General features: G+C 35.9%; 1 protein-coding gene across 5 annotated transcripts in view; it reads right to left on the reverse strand.

Annotated features, from left to right (window-relative positions):
- The window catches only part of MYBL1 (MYB proto-oncogene like 1), a 48,760-nt gene that overhangs the window by 19,950 nt on the left and 5,608 nt on the right, over positions 1-23,202 (reverse strand). For all 5 annotated transcript variants that reach the window (XM_003942891.3, XM_003942890.3, XM_074386714.1 and 2 more), the window contains exons 2-8: positions 16,988-17,093; positions 16,279-16,350; positions 14,012-14,104; positions 12,286-12,506; positions 10,552-10,726; positions 7,894-7,968; positions 7,199-7,303 (exon numbers count right to left, since the gene is read on the reverse strand). In XM_003942891.3, the coding sequence (XP_003942940.1) occupies positions 7,199-7,303; positions 7,894-7,968; positions 10,552-10,726; positions 12,286-12,506; positions 14,012-14,104; positions 16,279-16,350; positions 16,988-17,093 (847 nt within the window). The remainder of the gene's footprint in view (positions 1-7,198; positions 7,304-7,893; positions 7,969-10,551; positions 10,727-12,285; positions 12,507-14,011; positions 14,105-16,278; positions 16,351-16,987; positions 17,094-23,202) is intronic.

Here is a 23,202-nt window from a genome sequence, read left to right on the forward strand (position 1 = left end):
AAAGTAATCCTAAGCAGAAAAAAATAAATAAATAAAAATGCAAAGCTGGAGGCAACACACTAAAAATCTTCTAAATATTCTATATAGAACTGCAGCAACCAAAAACAGCATGGTACTGGAACAGAATATAGACCCCAGAAATAAATCCATGCATTTACAGCCAACTGATTTTCAACAAAGACACCAAGAACACTCATTGGAGAAGAGGTGGTCTCTTCAATATCAAAATGGATAAAAGACTTAAATGTAAGACCCAGTCTATAAAACTACTAAAAGAAAACATAGAGACTGGGTGCAGTAGCTCATGCCTGTAATTCCAGCACTCTGGGAGGCTGAGGCAGGCAGATCACTTGAGGTCAGGAGTTCAAGACCAGCCTGGCCAACATGGTGAAACCTCATTTCGCCTAAAAATACAGACACAAAAAAAATTAGCTGGGCATGATAGCAGGCACCTGTAATCCCAGCTACTCAGAAGGCTGAGGCAGGAGAACTGCTTGAACCTGGAAGGCAGAGGTTGCAGTGAGTTCAGATCATGCCACTGCCACTGCACGCCAGCCTGGGTGACAAGAGCAAGGCGCCGTCTCAAAAAAAGAAAGAAAACGTAGGAGAAATGTTTCAGGACATTGTTTGGGGGAAATTTTTATGGGGAAGATCTCAAAAGCACAGGCAGTAAAAGCAAAAACAGACACATGAGATTAAACTAAAAAGCTTCTGCACAGCAAAGGAGGCAATCAACAGAGTGAAGAGAAAGACAGTGTGCAGAATGGGAGAAAATATTTGCAAACTGTTAAAAAACAAGGGATTAATATCTAGACTACACAAAAAACTCAACAGTAAAAAATACTAATAATAATCTGGTTTGGGGTTTTTTTGTTTATTTGCTTTTAAGACAAGGTCTGGCTCTGTTGCCCAGGCTGCACCGCAGTAGTGCCATTCCAGCTCACTGCAACCCTCACCTCCCAGGCTCAAGATATCCTCCCACCTCAACATTCCAAGTAGCCTGGACTACAGGTGCACATCACCATGCTTGGCTAATTTTTATATGTTTTTGTAGAGATGGGGTTTCACCATGTTGCCCAGGCTGGTCTCAAACTCATGAGCTCAAGCAATCCACCCACCTCAGCCTCTCAAAAGTGCTGGGATTACAGGGATGAGCCACCACACCCAGTCAATAATCTGACTTAAAATGGGCAAATGAGCTGAACCAACATCTCTCAAAAGAAAACATACAAATGGACAACATGTATATTAAAAAATGCTCAATAACACTAGTCATCAGGGAAATGCAAATCAACACCACAATGAGATATCATCTCATCCTTGTTAGAATGACTATTATCAAAAAGACAAAAAATAACAGATGCTGGCAAAGATACAGAGAAAGGGGAACTCTTACATACTGTTGGAAGCAATGTAAATTAGTACAGCCATTATCAAAAGTACTATGGAGGCTCCTCAAAAAACTAAAAATAGACTATGATATAATCCAGTAATCCCACTACTGGGTATATAACCAAAGGAAAGAAAATCATATATGTACTCCCATGTTTATTACCGCACTACTCACAGATACGGAATCAACCTAATTGCCCATCAACAGATGAATAAAGAAAATGTGCTGTATCTGTATATTTACACACACACACACACACACACACACACACAAACACACACCATGTAATACTATTCAGCCATTAAAAAAGCATGAAATTCTGTCATTTGTGGCAACACAAATGAACGTGGAAGACATGTTAAATGAAATGGGCAGAGAAAGATAAACATTACAGGTTCTCATTTACATGTAGAAGCTAAAAAAGTGGATCTCATAGAAGTATGGAGAATAGTGGTTACTAGAGGCAAAAGAAGGGGAGCCAAGGAAGGGGAGTGGAGAAGAGAGAGTAGCCAAAGGTTGGTTAATGGACATATAAATACAACTAGAGAGGAGGAGTAAGTTCCAGTGTTCTATAGCACTATAGGGTAACTATAATTAACAGCAACTTATTGTATAGTTTCAAATAACTATAAGAGCAGGATTTAAATGTTCCCAACACAAAGAAATGATAAATGTTTGAGGTGATGAATGTGCTAATTACTATGACTTGACCAAGACACATTGTACGCATGTATCAAAATAGCACACTTTACACCCTGTAAATATATACAATTATTATGTGTCAATTAAAAATAATAATAAAAGCAAAACAATTCTTGTGACTTATTTTATCATACACTATCCTGTTTCTTGTCTAGGTCCCCACTGAAAAGTAAAACCTGAAGTTAGAGACTATGTCATTTTTTCTTTATCTCTTTAGAAATGTACACTAGGCAATTTACTTATCTTGCAAGTCTAGCTTTCTAGTGTTTTATAATTAAAAAAAAAAAAGAAAAGAAAAGAAACCTCAAAGAGTTATGAATGAGAAACAAATCATTCAACAGAACTTTCTGAGATGATGAAAATGTTCTATATTTCCTCCTGCTCAATATGGGAGCCACTAGCCATGTAAGCAACTGATATGTGGCTAGCACAACCAAGGAACTAAATTTTAAATTTTATTTAAAATTAAATGAGGCTAGTAACTACCATATTGTAGAAAGCACACTGGAAGTCTATAGGAAGCACTGAGTAAAAGGTAACTATTACTATTAAAAATATAAATTTTCATGGCCAGGTACGGTGGCTTATGCCTGTAATCCCAGCACTTTGGGAGGCCGAGGTGGGTGGATCACCTGAGTTCAGGAGTTCCAGACCAGCCTGGCCAATGTGACAAAACCCCATCTCTACTAAAAATACAAAAAAAAATAGCTGGGCGTGGTGGTAGGTGCCTGTATTCCTAGCTACTTGGGAGGCTGAGGCAGGAGAATCACTTGAACCAAGGAGGCAGAGGTTTCAGTAAGTCAAGATCGTGCCATTGCACTCCAGCCTGGGAGACAAAGCGAGACTTCGTCTCAAAAACAAAAACAGAAACAAAATTTCAGAATGTTCTAGAGATTCACAATAAAATGTTATATTTCATCTCAAATAAGGTAATAGAACACTGTTGCAAAGCAAATTCCACCTGTTTTAAAAATAAAAGAAATACAAATGATCTTATTTCATTATTTCTTTTTTCATTACCATAGCCACCTTCTGTCTTAACAATCAAATCACTTTCAGGAGACAACATGGTTCTGTCATGCTGGAGGGAACATGGTTCTCCTGTCATGCTGGAGGGGACATGGTTCTCCCATCATGCTGGAGGGAACATGCGGTTCCCTCCAAACCACATGCCTTTCAGTTGAGTATGCAGGTGAGAAAACTATCCAACACACAAAGAGGGCAATAACTGGGTCCAGTGAAAAAAACCATAGGGTTACAATCAGACAGACCTAAATGTGAATCTCTCTTTTCTTTCTTTTTGAGACAGGGTCTCGCTCTGTCATCCAGGCTGGAGTGCATTGGCACAATCTCGGCGCACTGCAAACTCCACCTTCAAGGCTCAAGCGATCCTCCCACCTCAGCTTCCTGAGTAGCTTGGACTACAGGAGCACACCACCATGCCTGGTTAATTTCTGTATTTTTTGCAGAGATGGGGTTTTACCATGTTGTCCAGGCTGGTCTCGAACTCCCGGCCTCAAGTGATCTGCCCACCTCAGCCTACCAAAGTGCTGGGATTACAGGCATGAGTCACTACATTAGACCCTAAATGTGAAATCTCTAATGACATTCTACTCACAACAGAGTTACTATGAGGATTACCAAGCATATATATAAAACATTCACAAGAATAGAGCGCAATGGATACTCAGTAAAATGGCAGTCAATATTACCACATAACTCTTTAGAGAAAAATGCTTTAAGCTGGAGGCGGTAGCTCACACTTGTAATCCCAGCACTTTGGGAGGCTGAGGCGGGTGGATCATGAGATCAGGAGATCTAGACCATACTGGCCAACATAGTGAAACTCCATCTCTACTAATAAAATAAAAACTAGCTGGGCGTGGTGGCATGTGCCTGTAATCCCAGCTACTCAGGAGGCTAAGGCAGGAGAATAGCTTGAACCAGGGAGTCGGAGGTTGCAGTGAGCCAAGACTGCACACCACTACACTCCAGCCTGGTGACAAAGCGAGACTCTGTCTCAAAAAAAGAAAAGAAAAAACTGCTTTATATGTGTATGGAGTCTATTCTACTGGCTGCAGCAGCTTCCCTCTAGAATTCAGAATACCCTTATTCAACCAACCTTTATGAAGACAGATTTTAAATAGTAAGTTCAAAAAAGAAAATAATAACTTTCTTCCTTTTTAATGCAAAACATTCATTCTTTTACATTAAAAAGGGTATGATCACTATAAAAAAATCCAAAATGTTTTAAACATAACATAATCATCTACAAATGTTGATTCTCTAACAACAATTATTTATAGCTCTTTTTATTTATTTATTTTTTTGAGACAGGGTCTTGCTCTGTCACTCAGGCTGAAGTGCAATGGCATGATCATAGCTCACTGCATTACTGCAGCCTCAAACCCCTGGGCTTAAGCAATCCTCCCCCGTCAGCCTTTTGAGTAGCTGAGACTATAGGCATGTACTACCATGCCTGGCTAATTTATCTATTTTTAAGATGGGGTCTTGCTCTGTTGCTCAGGTTGGAGTGCAGTAGAGTGATAACTGCTCACTGCAGCCTCAACCTCTGATCCTTCTGCCTCAGCTTCCTGAGTAACTGGAACCACAAGCATGTGCTACCACACCTATCTAATTCTTTTAAAATTTTTTGTAGAGATGCGGTCTCACTATGTTGCTAAGGCTGGTCTCAAACTTCTAGGCTTAAGTGACCCTCCCACCTCAGCCTCTCAAAGTCCTGAGATTACAGGTATGAGCCACCAAGCCCAGCCTATTTGTAGCTTCTTAACAAAACCAAAATTAACTTTAAGGTAAGTATATGTCAGGTCTTCCTCATTGCTCATGTCTTTTGCAATTTCAGGACAGAAACTGCAACACAGGGAAATCCTGTCTCTACAAAAAGGTATGTATGTATGTATGTATGTATGTATGTATGTATGTATGTATGTATTTATTTAGTCAAGTGTGGTGGTGCACACCTACGGTCCTAGCTATCCAGGAAGCTGAGTGGGAGGACTACGTAAACCACTGCACTCCAGCCTGGGCAACAGACGAAGACCCTGACTCAAAAACCCCAAAAAACAAAAAACAGAAATTGCTTTTCTTATGGTATATATCTTATCTATTATAATCAATAAATATCATTTTTATTAATATCCTCTTTAGTACAAACACATCACCATTGCCTCATAATACTATTTCAAGATCTCAGGTTATCTTCTTAGTAATTTTGCCTGAGTTCCCAGTCACTCTCAACGTACTGCCCTCTCATTCAGCCCCAAACCAAAAAGAAACCAACCCTTTTCTAAATGTAAAAAGGGGCCAGGAATGGTGGCTCATGCCTATAATCCCAGTACTTTGGGAGGCCAAGATAGGCAAATCACATGAGGTTAGGTGTTCAAGACTAGCATGGTCAACATGATAAAACCCCATCTCTACTAAAAAAAAATTTTAAAAATTAGCCAAGCATTACCCAGGAGCCTTCTGGGTAGCTCAGACCACAGGTGTGCACCACCATACTTGGTTAATTTAAAAAAAAAAAAAAAAACTTTGTAGAGCCAAGATTGTGTCACTGCACTCCAGCTTGGCTGAGTGAGACTGTGTCTCAAAAAGAAAAAAAAAAAAAAAAAAAATGTAAAAAGTAAAAAGGCTCAAGGCATTATTTTAAATCCTTAAAATTTAAAAAAGGTTCAAGGGATTATTTTAAATTTTTAAAAGCGTTATTTAAAGGAAGGGTAGAGTGAAGGGAGGGATAGGGAAATATGTGTTAAAGGATACAAAATAACAGCTAGATAGAAGGAACAAGTTCTAGTGTTCTATATTACTGGAAAATGATTATAATTAACAATATTAAATAGTTTCAAATAGTTAGAAGGAGGATATTGAATATTCCCAAGACAGAGAAATTATAAGTATCTGAGATGATGGACATGCTAATTCCCACAATCTGGTCAATATATACTACACATATGGAAACATCACCATATACCCCATGAATATGTACAATTATTTCCCAATTTAAAAATTTTAATTTAAAAACCTAAGAAAAGTCACTTAAGTATAAACTTGTATCTTTCTTTTAACCAATCTAGCATAATCTGCTTAATTCTACTAAAATGATTACCTTGGATCCTAATTTAACACTCCTAATTATTATCAACCAAATCTTAGACAACGGTTTTTACATGTAGTAACCAAAACCCAACATCTATATAAAATTTCTTCTTTTAGAAGAGTTTAGAGAGCATAAAATCTAAATGTTCCTTTTCCCATATATTTTTAGTGTTATTACTTTTTCTAATTTATAGAGCTCATATTCTAAATCTAGTAAATAGGAAAAAATATTCCAAGAAGGTAAAAGTAATTATGGAGCTCATAAATCCCTCTACATCTATTCAATTCTTTATTTTTTAAGCTTTTCTTTAAAAAAAAATTAAAGCCATCATTACATGGAATGTCTAAAATAAAGCCAAAGCCTAATCCAAACACACACAGTTTTCCCAAATACATATATTATATACATGTAAGATTTTACTTTACATCCACTTTGCATTTATGACTCAAGGAGTATCCTAATACAGAACATAGTAAATTATGCTCGAAGAAATGTATATCAAAATCAGGCAACCTCGGGCCAGGCACAGTTGCTCACACCTATAATCCCAGCACTTTGGGAAGCCACAGCAGAAGAATCACTTGAGCCCAGGAGTTCGATACCAGCCTGAGCAACATGGCAAAATCCCATCTCTACAAAACAAACAAGCAAAAATACAAAAATGTGTCAGGCATGTTGGCATGCACTTGAAGTCTTAGCTACTTGAGAGGCTGAGGTGGGAGCATCATTTGAGCCCAGGAGGTCAAGGCTTCTGTGAGCAGTGATTACACCATGCACTTCAGCCTGGGCAACAGAGCAAGATGCTGTCTCAAAAAGAAAAAAAAAAAAATCAGGAAACCTCAAAGTTGCAAATTTTTAAAAAATCTATTTTTACTCCATATTAAAATCTGCAGTCATTTTGAACATGCTTTCTAGCTAATAAAAATTACAATAAGCATATATGAAGGATTCTAACAATATAAAAAACACTTAAGCTTATTTCTTACTGATGGAATTCGCTTTCTTCTAACTTCATTCTCAGCTGACATAAGAAGCAACTCAAGTTCCTTTATTTTTTTTTCCTTATCAGGATCTTCATCAATGAAGGGTTGCTAAAATAAGTTAAACAAAAAAGAAAAATAGGCTACTTACATAATTGTTTTATTATTATTAGTGTTCTGATTTTTATTTTCTTCTATGCAACATGAAATATATTTTTTCTAATAAAGCTTAATGCTACTAAATACTAAATGTTCATTATCACAATCCCTCTGGTATCTAAAGAAGTGCTGGTAAATATTTTCAACTTATCAGAAGAGATTTGGGAAAATTTAAATGCATTAAAAAACATGTTGCATCAGTTATATCAGCTGAAATGTATGTCTGGAATATTTTAGATTTTTAAATATTAATACATACATTCTATACAATTTAGCAAAAATATGTCCATTCACAAATTGAATCCTTTACCTTGGAAAAATGAAAGGACTACCATACTAGTATTGCCAATCATCTTGTATTTGTACAGTTTATATTTCTTCAAACCCACTTACACACTTTCTCCTTTAAGGTTACAGTACTCTAAGTAGGAAACATGTATTATTTTTATCCTAGTTTAATAGACGAGGAAATAGGTACTACTAGGCTTTAAATAATATGACTGAACACATTTCCTTTGGTCTTTGTTATAAATAAAAGTTACCTGAATAAAGGCAGAAGTAGTCTGAACATGTTCTATACAATTGCCTTCAGGTGACACGTACTGATACCCAGGGATCTAAAAAGTAATTAATGCATTATTATTATACATATAATGCTATCTAAATGTTTAAAATATCAAGCAAATGGCAAAAACTTTTGACATAGTATCAACATAAAAAACTTAGCATCTGTACTAATTTTGAAATTTTATACCTATAATACTTTCTTACCTATTAAATAATAACTACATCTCCATTCCTAACATTAACTCTAACTCTGTCCCTACTAAAAATCCAAAAACTTAGCTGGGCGTGGTGGTAGGTGCCTGTAATCCCAGCTACTTGGGAGGCTGAGGCAGGAGAATCGCTTGAACCCGAGAGGCAAAGGTTACAGTGAGTCAAAAATGTGCATTGCACTCCAGCCTGGGCAACAAGAACCAAACTCTTGTCTCAAAACAAAAAAGTTATAACACTTAGAAAAGACTGTTTGCCCAGATGAAATATGAGAATTACTTAGCCTAGACTTATCAGCCAGTTTATTAAATCTGATATTCACCAAATATATTTAAACATCTACTATTAGAAGGGTTGCTCCTAGAGAAAACAAAGTAACTGTGTTTCTATGTGTCCATATGAATGAAGCACTCACAGGGACAGAGACTGAAGCAAGTTTTTCAATGTTCATATCTCCTACTCTTATCACCACCCTATGCCAAAGGCTTCTTCTATTACTTGTCTTAGAAAAATAATCAGAATCAGTCATATACTTTTAATAGATATATTGATGATAGGCTAAGTCATTCCGCTTCTTTTCTAAAATATCTGTAATAAGAATTTTGAAGATACATTTACTAAGCAGTAGTGGAAAGAAATGTGAGAGAAAGTATTTTTAAAACCTTAAAATCAGGGCCAGGTGCAGTGGCCCATCTCTGTAACCCCAGCACTTTGGGAGGCTGAGGCAGAAGGATCACTCGAGCCCAGGAGTCTGAGACCAGCCTGGGCAACATGGCAAGATCCTCCCTCTACAAAAAATAATTAGCTGGGCAAAGTGGAGCATGCCTATAGTGGGGCATGCTATCCAGAGGGATGAAGAAGGAGGATCACGTAAGCCCAGGAGGTGAGGCTACAGAGAACTGTGTGTGCACCACTGCACTTCAGCCTAGCAACAGAGAGAGCCTGTCTCAAAAAAAAAAAAAAAAAAATGCTTAAAATCAAAATATATAAATACAAAATTGTCTGCTTTCCATAATAGTCTTCCTAAATCACTATATAATACAGAATCATTAAATATAACTTCTAACATAGAACTTAACTTTTACAATACTCAATTAGTATTACTTATCGCTCAACTCGGTAACGCTAATGAATTAGAAACTTATTTTCTCAAACTTTTCATGAAAATCTGTGACAGTATTTCAAATCCATCTATGTTTTATCAAGTCACACACATAATAAAATTATCTTATTAGTTTAAATAATGCATATATCTTTTTAAATTAAAAAAGGAACAATTCTTATAGTACAAGATATATCCTCATCTTTCCAACATACTTCGATTAAAACTGTTAAACACTCTGTTGGTCTCAAGTATTATCTTTCTACAAGTTAAAAAAATAAATTTAAATGATCATCTTTCTGAGACAGAAGCAAAATATTTTAGTTTATGCTGCTGAAATCTAGACTCTAAAGAAAAATATAAAGAAACGTAATAAAACCCTTAAGATACTGATACTGTCTTCACGTTTTCCTATTGTTAATGAAAATGCCATTATTCTAAGTCGTTCTTTTAAAATGATGCCTAAGAAAACTTAATAATGCCCACAAATGTTAAATATCAAATCTGAGGCATAGTAAGCACAGACTTTTAACATCTTGCCCCATTTTATCTTTTAGCAGATAACTACTAAGTCCTGACTTAATCTTTACAATTTATGTGACAAGAACCAAGAATTGCTCATCTTGAAAAATGGCATAACAGACAGGTAGACAGGGAAATGTAAAACAAACCCCATGAAGACTCCTACACTAATTTCTTCCAAGTAGAAAAATGCACTGTAAGGGACAACATAGAGCTTGCCCAATTTTGAGCTTATGTAATATCTACTTTAATGAGTCATCTAAACAAAGACTAAAATTACCGAAGTGATTAGTTATTAGGGGGAAAAGCAAAGCTGAATGCCAGCAAAGACCAATTAATTACCATACCCCCAAAATTAGCCAGGCATTAATGAGTTATTTATTTTTTTACTACTTTCTCCTTTAAGCCATTTTATATATATATATATATATATATATATATATATATATATATATATATACCTCTTAGAGATAAGCAATACCATAATTACATCAAAACTTTTAAAATGGAAAGTACAATAAAATGTTGAAGCACAGATGACCATTAGCTTTGATTCATAAATGAAGATTCAAAGAATCAGAGTATTAGAAAATATACATAGTTTCTTGATGTAAAAGTTACATATATTTGTTCCCAAAATACTTATAAATCAAAGTTACACAAATTATTTTTCAGTTTGGAAATTTAAATGTCTATTTATCCCTTAATATACATTGTATTTGTCCTATTAGGAAACCAAACACCTTCCCATATAGCAACTTAAGAAATTTTTTTAAATAATAAAAGTATTAAAAGTATGTGCCTGAACAGGTATGTAAAACTGATTCTGGGTTTGCAAATGGTCCATAGCTGCACAAGGTTTGTGTTGAAGTTTAGATGAAGATCGTTCTGATTTTATTCCATCTTGTAAATAGCCCTCTTGTTCCACTTTTCTTCGCATAGTAGAATTCCAATGATTTTTGATAGAATTATCAGTCCTAAGAAATGAAAGGTACAATTTAGAAAGAAAAAAAGATTCCACAGATTTCAACACTGTGTAATGTGTACAAAACGATGAAAACAAATTTTTACACTGGTTAAATTAGATACTTTTTTTCTTAATTTTTCTTTTGCAGTTTCTACTCAGGAAGATAGGCACTTTTTCAAAATTCAAAAGATAAACTGTATGTGCATGTCAGGCATAGTTCTAAGCACCAGAGATACTGCAGTGAATAAGGCAAAGCAAGTTGCTGCTCTCATGGAGCTTACACTCTCCTTGGAAACATGGGAGAGGGAAAGGAAGGAAAAATAGAAAAACAAATAAATAAGAAAAATATCAGTACAATGCAAATAAAGTAGGATAAGAAAAGTGGGTAACGGGGTCATTTTGGTTTGGTTAGAACAAACCAGCCATACAAGAACAGAAAGAAAAAAAGAACATTCCAGATAAAGGGTATAGCAAGGGCCAAGGCCTTAAGACAGGAACAAACACGATCATGAAAAGCAAATCACAAATTAAAGAATCCCAGTATTCTTTTTCACTTCTTAGAACAAAATATTTATGGTAAGAAAGAATTCATTAGCTCCCTTCTTATCTAAGGTTCCCTTCATAAAAATGTAAATCTTCAACCTATAGCTACTTATAGTGTAACTTACATCCTTCATAAAATATACACAGGTTTTCAGTAAATATAAGGCACTAAGCTAGGTTATATGGAAAGTAAAAAGACGTACAAGAGATTAAAAGTATCTAGACCTGGTTTAATAACTTAGATAAAAAATTGAACACTGTGCCTTAATACATTACCTATAAAACAAAGATAGCAATGTTTGCTCTGTATACTTTCAAAGTCTACAAAGATTAAGAATATATATAAAAGTACTTTACGCTATAAAGTACTATACAGACAGAGATTACAGCAATAAAAGACAAATGCATAACTTCTGCATAAGGTATGGATTTTCACAAGGTTGTTGGTCTGCTGTACTAAACACTATTAGAAAACACATGAATGAGTACAATGTAGAGTGTACTTAGCACATCACAGCCTCTGCGGAAAACTTTGTATTTTAGCCACATGGATATATATACTAATGGTTTGGATCATACCATAATTAAGATTAAATTTTCCCTAACACACTTTCATAGCAGTTTACTGCAGCTAGTGTATTACTCCTGGTCTTATGCATAGAACCTAGTATGAAAGAAATCTTAGATTTAGATTCTGTTCCAACAGAGTTTATACAAAGGGGGTCTACTTGATTGGCACTGATAATGTCAACATGATTTTAGGAGTGTATTAAACGTTTACATAATCTAAAATCTATCATTTTATTGTACAAATTATTGCCATAAAATAATTCATTAAAAAAGTAATCATACCCCTTACCACAGACTTTAGTACAAGTGGTCCCAAAAGGTTGCTTATGTTATGTAGTCTACATTTTAATTATGTATAAAAATAAAAGTTGTGGGGTACTTGAAAATGTATTTAATAATATGATAACAAAGATCATGTTTAAGAACAGAAAAATAGATATACATTTATATAAGCACCTTCCTGGAAGGAGTTTGGCAATCTCAGCCCAACGATTTCCCAACCGCTTATGTGCTTCATAGATGATCCTGTCCTCCTCTTCTGTCCAGGAAGATTTCTTTACCTCAGGATTCAGATGATTATGCCATCTTTCTCTACACTGCTTGCCTATTCTTCCTTTTAAATGTTTTGCAATTAAAGACCATCTTTTTGGTCCATATTTCTGAACTAATTCAATAACCTAAGAAACAGAAAAATAAACTTCAAAAAAGCATTACCTTGAAAGAATTTTAAATCATAATTTAAGAATACCATTTTAAATAAATGCATGAAATCCAAGCCGCAACTACAATTTGTATTAAAAAATTTTTCACTAATAAATATCCCTCTAGCATTTGCTAACTTCAAAAACTTATTCCAAACTCATCTAAAAATCCAAGGAGCTAAATAAAGATGCTTGAAATTAAATTGCCTTCACACGATATTAATTTGAAATAACAGTAAAAATGTTGAAACTTGTGCATTTTCTATTCTTACATCTTTAAAAAAAAAAAAAAAAGCTTCAGCACAAAGCCAAAAACAAAAACAAAAACAAAAAAAAACATTTGGAAGCAGAAAGACTCTACCAAGTTACTGGCTGTCATTTCTTCCTTTCCCAAAGGGAAAGGATATAGATCCACATTTTACATTTGTTTTTCTTTTACCTAAAATTCCAAGAACGGTTATTCCAGCCCACTTTACCTCACTGCCCTATGTCAAATATCACCTCATAAACAATTTTATACTGGTAGACTAAGTTTAATATATGTTGATATTTTCACTATATGTTATCTATTTACTATATTTTAAAACTAAAATTTCAGGCTTTGGTAAACGTATTTTTAAACAAGATCACACATTTTAAAACTTATGAGTAGCCATCAAGTACATCAGATCAGTCTAGGTTAAGTAACTTTAAGTTTGTTCCAGCTGGGCACAGTGGCTCATGCCTGTAATCCCAGTATTTTGAGTCACCAAGATGGGTGGATTGCTTGAGCCCAGGAATTCAAGACCAGCCTGGACAACATAGCGAGATTCCATCTCTATTTAAAAAATTAAAACAATAACAAAATAGTTTGTTAAATAAGAATAACAAATAAAGCAGAAGTAAGGATGCCCTAATTCCCCAACTGCATTAGCAATTTTTATGACTTAAAGGGCATGAGCTAAAGAGCAATTCCTAGTGAAGTACAGAAACACTTCTATTCATTTCCAGCTTTAGAGCACAATGACCTTGGTTTTTAAATCACAAAACCTTTGGAAACATAGTGCTCTGACATCTGTCTAATCCTGGGGTCAATATAGGTCAAGAGAGAAAATTAAGAATGATTTCCGTGCATATCAAGTTATTAGATGTAAAAATAAAATGAAAATCTGTTTTAAAACGTTAGATTTTTGACAAGAAACTATACCCTAATAATTGTGAAATTGAGCTCTAAGCAAGGTAACTAACCTTATAGCAAGCATTTTTCCTTCTGCAAACCAAACTCTCAGGAAGAAAAGGCCACATGTTATACTTGGTTTCACTAGATTTTTTAAAAACCCATCAACATTTCAAGACACTTAACATACAATTCTTATGCAATTATCTCCCAGAAAACAAAATCAAAGTGATTTAAACATATACTTCACATGTCAAAACAACACAGTAGGAAGAAAAAAGTTAGTCTACCTACATAGTGAACATAAAGAATATGAACACATTACCCTCTGATCTTCTTCTTTAGTCCAAGGACCCTTTATCAATTCGGGATTTAAAACTTTCTGCCATCGATGCTGGCACTGAAAATCAGAGCGATTCTGAAAAAATTTAGATGACTTTGTTATTCTGTCTTCCAGAAAGCAAGTCAGTCCAAATTTATGTCTTACATCCTTAGAACAAAGACTTCAAGAATAGAATATTCAATAGCATTCTTTAAACATGTAACATTTACTTTACATGCCTGTGTCCCAATTATGTTCTGGTTTGCTTTTTTGGGAGGTTTTTTTTTGGGGGATGGAGTCTCACTCTGTCGCCAGGCTGGAGTGCAGTAGTGCTATCTCGGCTCACTGCAAGCTCTGCTTCCTGGGTTTAAGCGATTTTCCTGCTTCAGCCTCCCAAGCAGCTGGGACTACAGGCACGCGCCAACCACACCCAGATAATTTTTCTATTTTTAGACGGGGTTTCACCATGTTGGCCAGGATGATCTCGATCTCTTGACCTCGTGATTCACCCACCTCGGCCTCCCAAAGTGCTGGGATTAAAGGTGTGAGCCACCGTATGTTTTTTTCTTAATTACAGTAGTCAAGAAGGCTTAGACTACAAATAAAAACAATTAATTTAAAATTAAAGTATGTCTCTTTACACTGTGCCTTACAATATAGCAAGCAGCAAAGATAAAACACAGATAAATGCCAAAAAGAAACGGATTTATAACTGAGGAATAAAAAGCAGTGGACAGAAAACTATACAAAGCTGACATAAGAACTCAAATAGCCTATCAGTCTAGATTCACATAGTACAGCAGTACCTAACTATATAGTTTTTAAAAAATGTAAAGGCATTACTATACTACTGCATGTCAAAAGGATGTTATAAATGATTACTCCAAGTTATTAAGAAAACATTACATAGTCTATATAGAAGATGCATGTTACATTTCAATTAAATTGGTTAAGTGTTGACATTTAAAAAGAAAATGAATTCAGCAGAATAAGAAAACCTATGCAGTATCTGGGTAGAAATATCTCAAACTCCAAAAACAATAAATGAAGACTTATTTTAATCAGTTCAGAACCTGGTAACTCTACAAGGGTAATGAAACCTAATACTTTATTAGTGATTCACAGTTGACAAAATTGTTAGTTCATACACAAGATAACAGAAAATCTGGAAATGTATAAAGGGATAAATACAAATGTTTTGTCTACCAATGGCTCTTTTGCCCAATGTACTTAAAATTCTTATTATTCAAACTCAGCTTCATTTATGGCTTCTGTACATCAATGCTGATCCATTTAAAGGTTGTCACTTTCTTCAGAATAATCAGGCTGTTCCTGTATATTCTTGTAGCAGTTCTCCATTACTGCTAATGTAAATAACTTTTCTAATCTAGCTTCCATTTATTGAACACCTGCTAAATATTGGGAATTGTGCCAAACATCCTATATGTTATTTCTAATTCTACACAACCATATTACAGAAACAAGTATGATTACCTAGATATTATAGATAGAGAATGTGACAATCAAAGAGGCTAAGTAATTCTTCTATGCTCATAGAGCTGACATTTAAACACAATTCAAACTGACTCCAAAATTTATGTTCTTTCCATTACTTGATCTCAGTTTTTGGGTTACATTGAAAGACATACGAAAATATAGAGAAAACACAATTAACATGGTTTCTGAAACCCAAAGGAGTCAATATTGAAATTCGAATATGAATATTTTGCCTTACTTCTCACAGTGTATTAACAAATAACAGTATATGTGAAAACACTTCATAAATTATAAAATTATACAACAAATAGCAGGTGACTAGTACAGGGCAACAGTATGGTAAACAATAGGCATAATAGTTTTTAAAATCATCAATATTTTAAAATGTAAGCCTCAGGTGATAAGTTTTTTTTGATAGGGATTTTCTGGTTTCTTCTTTTTTTTTTTTTAATCGGTTAGCTATCAAATATCTCAATATATTTCTCACCAAATGTTTTAACATGTATTAGCAAATATTTATATGGTCCCACAAAAATTTGTTATCATTTTTGTTTTAAAGTTAATAACCTTTTAGGTCCCTGGATGAACACATTACTAGAAAATCAGACTCTCTAAGCCATTAGCAACCAACTATAGGCAGACCAAAAAACCGGGATTTTTTTTTAGGAAGGAAACCTAAAATTAAAATATGTAGACACATTTTTGAAAAACAGTCAATTTAACCCAATGCCTTAACCAGCCATGTTAGAAATATAATTTAATATTTCACTTACTTGAAGATGACTAGCAATTAGAGTCCAATCATCAGTTCCATGTTGTTCAACCAACTTCTTTAATTTATCGTCCTATTAAAATAGTATAAAAATTAGAAAGCTTTTCCCCATCGTTTTCATCTATCCCTAAATATAGATAACTCTCCAATTCTGTTAAAAAATATCTGTTAACCATAGAATAACTAAAGCCACCCACTATAATACAAATTCCTCCATTTATTACACTGTTTCTGTAAGTCCCAATGTCACCCATTATTCAAGTCTCTGGTTGAAGAAAAAGAATGTACAGTTAATTGATACAGCCCCTATCTCATATTTTGTTTTTAAATATCTTTCATAACTATAGTAGTATTTTTTTTTTCTTGAGACAGAGTCTCGCTCTGTCACCCAGGCTGGAGTGCAGTGGCGTGATCTCAGCTCAGTGCAACCCTCCACCTCCTGGGTTCAAGCAATCTTCCCACCTCGGCCTCCCAAGTAGCCAGAATCACAGACATGCACCACCACACCAGGCTAACTTTTGTGTTTTTAGTAGAGATGGGTTTCATCATGTTGGCTAGACTGTTCTTGAACTCCTGACCTCAAGTCATCCACCCCTTTCAGCCTCCCAAAGTGCTGGGATTACAGGAATGAGCCACCACACCCGGCCATATAACGACAGTAGTATTAATAAATAAATCTAAGAAACTAGAAAACTTTGCCAGATAATTACCTCATCCCTTGTCCATTTTACTCTGTTCCAGAGTTTCTTCAGTCCTTTCTGTTGTGGTACTTCATAATCATGATCAGCATACTGAAGGTCATCATCCTCATCCTCACTAAAAAAAAAAATTGTGAAATCGAGAATTTTATTTAAATTTGTAAATTCAATCACTGAACCTGTCACAGAGACAGGCTGGGCGTGGTGGTTCATGCCTGTAATCCCAACATTTTGGGAGGCTGAGGTGGGCAGATCACAAGGTCAGGAGTTTGAGATCAGCCTGTCCAACATGGTGAAACCCCGTCTCTACTTAAAAAAAATACAAAAATTCGCTGGGCATGTTGGTGCATGCCTGTAATCCTAGCTGCTCAGGACACCGAGGCAGCAGAATTGCTTGAACCTGGGAGGTGGAGGTTGCAGTGAGCCAAGATCGCGCCACTGCACTCCAGTCTGGGCAACAGAGCGAGACTCCATCTCAAAACAAAACAAAACAAAACAAACAAAAAAAAGATAAGAAGTCACACAGACTAAAAGACATATTCACAATGAAATGATTCAAAGTATAAAAAAGTAAGAATCATACAATGGGGTGGGGTGGAGCTATACTTCTTACTGACACCAAACACATGAGGCTGGATATGCCACTATGGGAAAAATCATAACCCTGTATGTCATGTTAAGGAATTTGGCCTTTATTCTTTGATCTTTATTCTAAAGAGTTAAAGAACTTTAAATAATGCAGCAAAAGACAAATATCTTGTGTTTTAGAAAAATCAATGACAAGAAGGTGGCGAAATTGAAAAAGAAAAACCAATTCATAATCTTCTCAATAACCCAAGCAAGAAATTATTGGGGCCCAACAAATGGTAATGGTAAAATACAAACCACAGCCAGTTACAAGACACAATAGAAGTGACCCAATTAACAATACCAACAAAAACATCTAAAAATAATTTTAACATAAATAAGTGACAAGACACCATTGTGAGACAGAGAAGTCTTGAACAAATGGAAGAACATTCTGAAATTCTTTGTTTTTTCAGACAGGGTCTTGGCTTGTTCTCGCCCAGGCTGGAGTGCAGTGGCACAATCACAGGTCACTGTAGCCTTGAACTCCCAGGCTCAGTCAATCCTCCCACCTCAGTCACCTGAGTAGGTGGAACTACAGGCACCCACCATCATGCCTAACTAATTTTTTCTATTTTTTGTAGAGATAGGGTTTTGCCATGTTGCTCCACCCCCAAGGCTGGTCTTGAACTCCTCGGCTCAAGTGATCCTCCTGCCTCAGCCTCCCAAATCCCACACCTGGGATTACAGGCATGCACCACCACATCCAGCCTCCTGATCACATTCTTTGATAAGAAAACAATATTATAGAGATGCCCATTCTCTAATTTAGGGAGATGTCCATTCTCCCTAAATTAATTCATAAATTTAAATTAAATTAAATTAATCTACACCAGTAGATTTTGGGAGGGAACTAGACAAGCTGAATCTATAATTCATATGAAAAAAATCTAGACGAATGGCAGGAAAAATGTTTAAAAATAATAATTGAGAATGATCACTAGCCAATATCAAAATATACTGTAGAGAAACAATAAATAAAACAGAATGGTACTGCCACATGAACAAACACACAGATAAATGGAACAGAACAGAACATTCAGAATAGAAATTAGCTGGGTGTGGTAGCACATACCTGTAATCCCAGCTACTTGGGAGACTAAAGCAGGAGAACCTTTTGCACCCAGGAGACAGAGGTTGCAGTGAGCCAAGACTGAACCACTGCACTCCAGCCTGGGCAACAGTGTGAGCAAAAAGATGGAGTCCTAATTTACAATAAAATAAATTGGAGTGAAGCAATTAATTACATTTAAAAAAATAAAACCATAATAGAACTATAAGAAAATAGAAAAGAAGTCTACTTTTTATATCCTTGAATAGAAGAGAGGTAAACATGACAAAAATCCAGAAGTCATAAAATAGATCAACCGAGGTAATGATAGTGGGAATGGAAAGAAATATATGAAACGGAGAGATATTTAAAAAGCAGAAACAAAAGGATTTTTACAACTGATAGATAAGGGACATGGAAGAAGGAGGAATTAAGGATGACTCCAAAGTTTCTGGCTTTGAAAACATAAGTAGAGCTATTTACTATGGAAAACAACAGAAGGAGAAACAAAACTTTAGGAAGGAGAAGAAAATGGGGAAAATATGTATAGTTTAGGACTAGCTGTTTTCAAGGTACTTCAAAAATACACAGGTGAATATGTCTGGAACAGTACTTCCCAATAGAAACACAATGCAAGCCACATATGTAATTTTCTAGTAGCCACATTTTTTAAAAAAAGAGAAATAGGTGAAATGTACTTTAATAGTCAATATTCTTTAACTCAATATATCAAAAAATCATTTAAACATGTAATCAATATAAAAAGTATAAATAAAATGTTTTATACGGCCGGGCGTGGTGACTCAAGCCTGTAATCCCAGCACTTTGGGAGGCCGAGGCGGGTGGATCACGAAGTCGAGAGATCGAGACTATCCTCGTCAATATGGTGAATCCCCGTCTCTACTAAAAATACAAAAAAAAATTAGCTGGGCATGGTGGCACGTGCCTGTAATCCCAGCTACTCAGGAGGCTGTGGCAGGAGAATTGCTTGAACCCAGGAGGCGGAGGTTGCGGTGAGCTGAGATCGCGCCATTGCACTCCAGCCTGGGTAACAAGAGCGAAACTCCGTCTCAAAAAAAGAAAAAATGTTTTATACATAGTTTTTCTTCCTTAAGTCTTCAAAATCTGGTGTGTATTTTGTAGTCAGAGTACATTACAATTCAGACTATCTACAGTTCAAGAGCTCAATAGCCACATGTGGCTAGTGGCTATCCTATTGGGCAGAGCAGATTTAGCAAGGCAAATGAGCACACGGACTTGCTCAGATACAGTCTAGGGTAGAGAGGCAGTTCTGGCAATCATCAGCATACAAAGAACAGCTGAGGCCACAGGATGACCCAAGGAAAATTAATAAAGTGAGAAAGGAGCCAAAGTCAGAACCTGAGTTTTGATGGGGTAAAAAAAGAAAAAGCTATTTTAAAGAATAAAGTCCCATAAAAGAGGGCAAGCCTTAATGATAAACTGAATTAGAAGGCCGGACACGGTGGCTCATGCCTGTAATACCAGCACTTTAGGAGGCCAAGGCGGGCGGAACACCTGAGGCCAGGAATTTAAGACCAGCCTGACCAACATGGTGAAACCCCACCTGTACTAAAAATACAAAAATTAGCTGGGTGTGATGGTGGGTGCCTGTAATCCTAGCTACTTAGGAGGCTGAGGTGGGAGAATCACTTGAACCCAGGAGGCAGAGGTTACAATGAGCCAATATCACACCATTGCACTCCAGCATGGGCGACAGAGCAAGACTCTGTCTCAATAAATAAATAAATAAATACTAAACAAACAAACTGAATTAGAGGATTCTGAGTAGGCAGTGGACTGAATAAAGTCATGGCATCTGAAAGTAACACAGTCTAACATTTATTTAAACTTTCTAAGTACCAGACATTGTGGTAGTCTATAAAATTTTTCTCTTAAAACCTCATGACAACTGGAAGAGGGGAATGTTATCGTTATTCCCACTTCACAGAGTAAAAAACTTTGACTTAGAAATACAACTTCTTGCCCACAGTCACACGAAATATGGCATGGCTGACCTCTAAAGTCCACTACTTAACCACTATACTACAACACACTGGAAAAACAGGGGGAAAGTGCTAGAAAGTTGGAAAATACCAAAGACAAACTTTGAGTTCATTTTGGAATCAGAACAAGGTTCTAGTTCTAACTTAATTACTCACTCTGTAACCTTGAACACATTACCCTCTCAGGGGTTTAGTTTACTTGTTTGTAAAATGATAGTAATACCAACTACCTTATAGTGCTGCTTTAAGGATAAATTAAATGAGAAAACATATATAACACCTCATACAGCACATGGCACAGAAAGGTGCCTCAATATTAGTATTACGTGCATAGGTTGATCATCTAATAGTATTCAAAATTCTTTTTGCCTTCAACTCTTTCTCAAAAATTCATTCTGATTTCAAACAGCAAAAGTTTGAAGATTTGTTTAAACTTACTATAATATAGCTAAGCACATACTAGTTTCTAATATCTATGTAAGTTGTATAATTTCAATCTTACAAAATTGAAAAACAAAGGCCCAGATTTAATATATACTGTCAACAGGTCTTTGGAGGAACTCCTAACTTCCATTGACTTGTCAATTCCATTGGAACAAAATTCTTCATATTTGACCAGGCAAAACACCAAGATCCTCCCATTCCCCTATGATCTGCTTCTATAGTTCAATGCACTTCAATAGTGCAATGTTCTCTCTCCCTGAAGCCATTGTATATTTATAACAATAATCCACCAGTCTTCCTTCCTACATGGCTGTTTTTTGTTGTTGTTGTTTTGTTTTTTGTTTTTTGAGAGTCTTGCTTTGTCGCCCAGGCTGGAGTACAGAGGCACAATCTTGGCTCACTGTAACCTCTGCCTCCTCAGTTCAAGCAATTCTCCTGCTTTAGCCTCCTGAGTAGAAGGAATTACAAGTAACTGCCATCATGCCCGGCTAATTTTTCTTTCTTAGTAGAGACAGGGTTTCACCATGTTGGCCAGGCTGGTCTCAAACTCCTGACCTCAAGTGATTTGCCCACCTTGTCCTCCCAAAGTGCTGGAATTACAGGTGTGAGGCGCTGTGTCCAGCCCATGTATGGCTGTTTTATTAAACTATGTTATACACACACACACACACACACACACACACACACACACACACCTTACAGAGGCTTGATTAAAGAAAAATACCTGATACATTAATTCAAGAAGGAGATGTGAAGAAAAAAAAAAAAGAAAATACCTGATACATGCAGCCATTTTCAGCTATCAGAAATACCACCTGATTGGCCAATATTAAACTGTTAAATTCAACATGCTTCAGGATTCAATGACTTCATAAATTTCTATAAAGCTACTGAATCAGATAAAACACCACACTGCAGCTTTCTGTCCTATTTGTATGTACTCAGAGCACCTACCCTTTCTTTCTTTCTTTCTTTTTTTTTTTTTTAAGAGGGAGTCTCACTCTGTCACCAGGTTGGAGTGCAGTGACTCTAGCTCAGCTTACTGCAACCTCCGCCTCCCAGGTTCAAGCAATTCTCCTGCCTCAGCCTCCTGAGTAGCTGGGACTACAGGTGTGCACCACCACACCCAGCTAATTTTTGTATTTTTAGTAGAGACGAGGTTTCACCATATTTGCCAGGATGGTCTCGATCTCTTGACCTTGTGATCCACCTGCCTTGGCCTCCCAGAGTTCTGGGATTATAGGTGTGAGCCACCAGGCCTGGTCCCTTCTTTTTAATGTTTATCACATTTGCCAACCTCCCCATCCAAAAAGTAAGCTCATGAGTATAGACCATGTCTATGATGTTCACCTCTCAGGACCAATTACAGTACCTGCCACTCAAATATTTGTAAAACTCATGAACAATATTCCCTAAACTTCCAGCTCAACCAAGTGCTCTATATTCCAAAATTATCTCACTTATTTCCAACCCAACCAAAACTTTCACCTTCCTCAATATACGTGATCTCAAAGTGGATCTGAGAAAGAAAGCTTTTTAACAAATAAAAATACCTCTAGGAAGAGGTAAAAGCATTCTCATTAACAAATGAGACAAAAAAAGACTTTCAAAATCCAAAGAACACCTCCAAATGGTAGAATTTTAAGAAACAGAACCTGCTAAAACAAACATTTTTAAATATTCAGCATAGAAAAGGTTCTTTTAAGGTATCTACTGTACTGTCTAACCTTTCTTTGAAATGCCACCAGCAACATTACCACTTCCTGACACCCCAAATAGCCCTCAGGCATGCTTTTCACAGGGTCGTTTGCTTCTCCTCCCTCTTCGGATCCCCAAAATTTCATAATAGCATATTTGAGACTGCTTTAAAATATAGACTATTTCTAAATCAAAACAATTTTTACCTTGGGAATTTGCCCATATAAATCTCGAGTATTCACAAAACTATATACATCCCATTTATGAAATCCACTTTGCGGTTCTTACAAAATACTTTACGGATATAAGTCCAAAAACATTATTTTGGTCTAAAAGACTCATTTCCAAGGAGTAATTTTCCTAAAAACTTGTTCATTTTAACC

This window comes from Saimiri boliviensis, chromosome 15 (assembly GCF_048565385.1).
Source record: "Saimiri boliviensis isolate mSaiBol1 chromosome 15, mSaiBol1.pri, whole genome shotgun sequence".
NCBI classification, from domain to species: Eukaryota; Metazoa; Chordata; class Mammalia; order Primates; family Cebidae; genus Saimiri; species Saimiri boliviensis.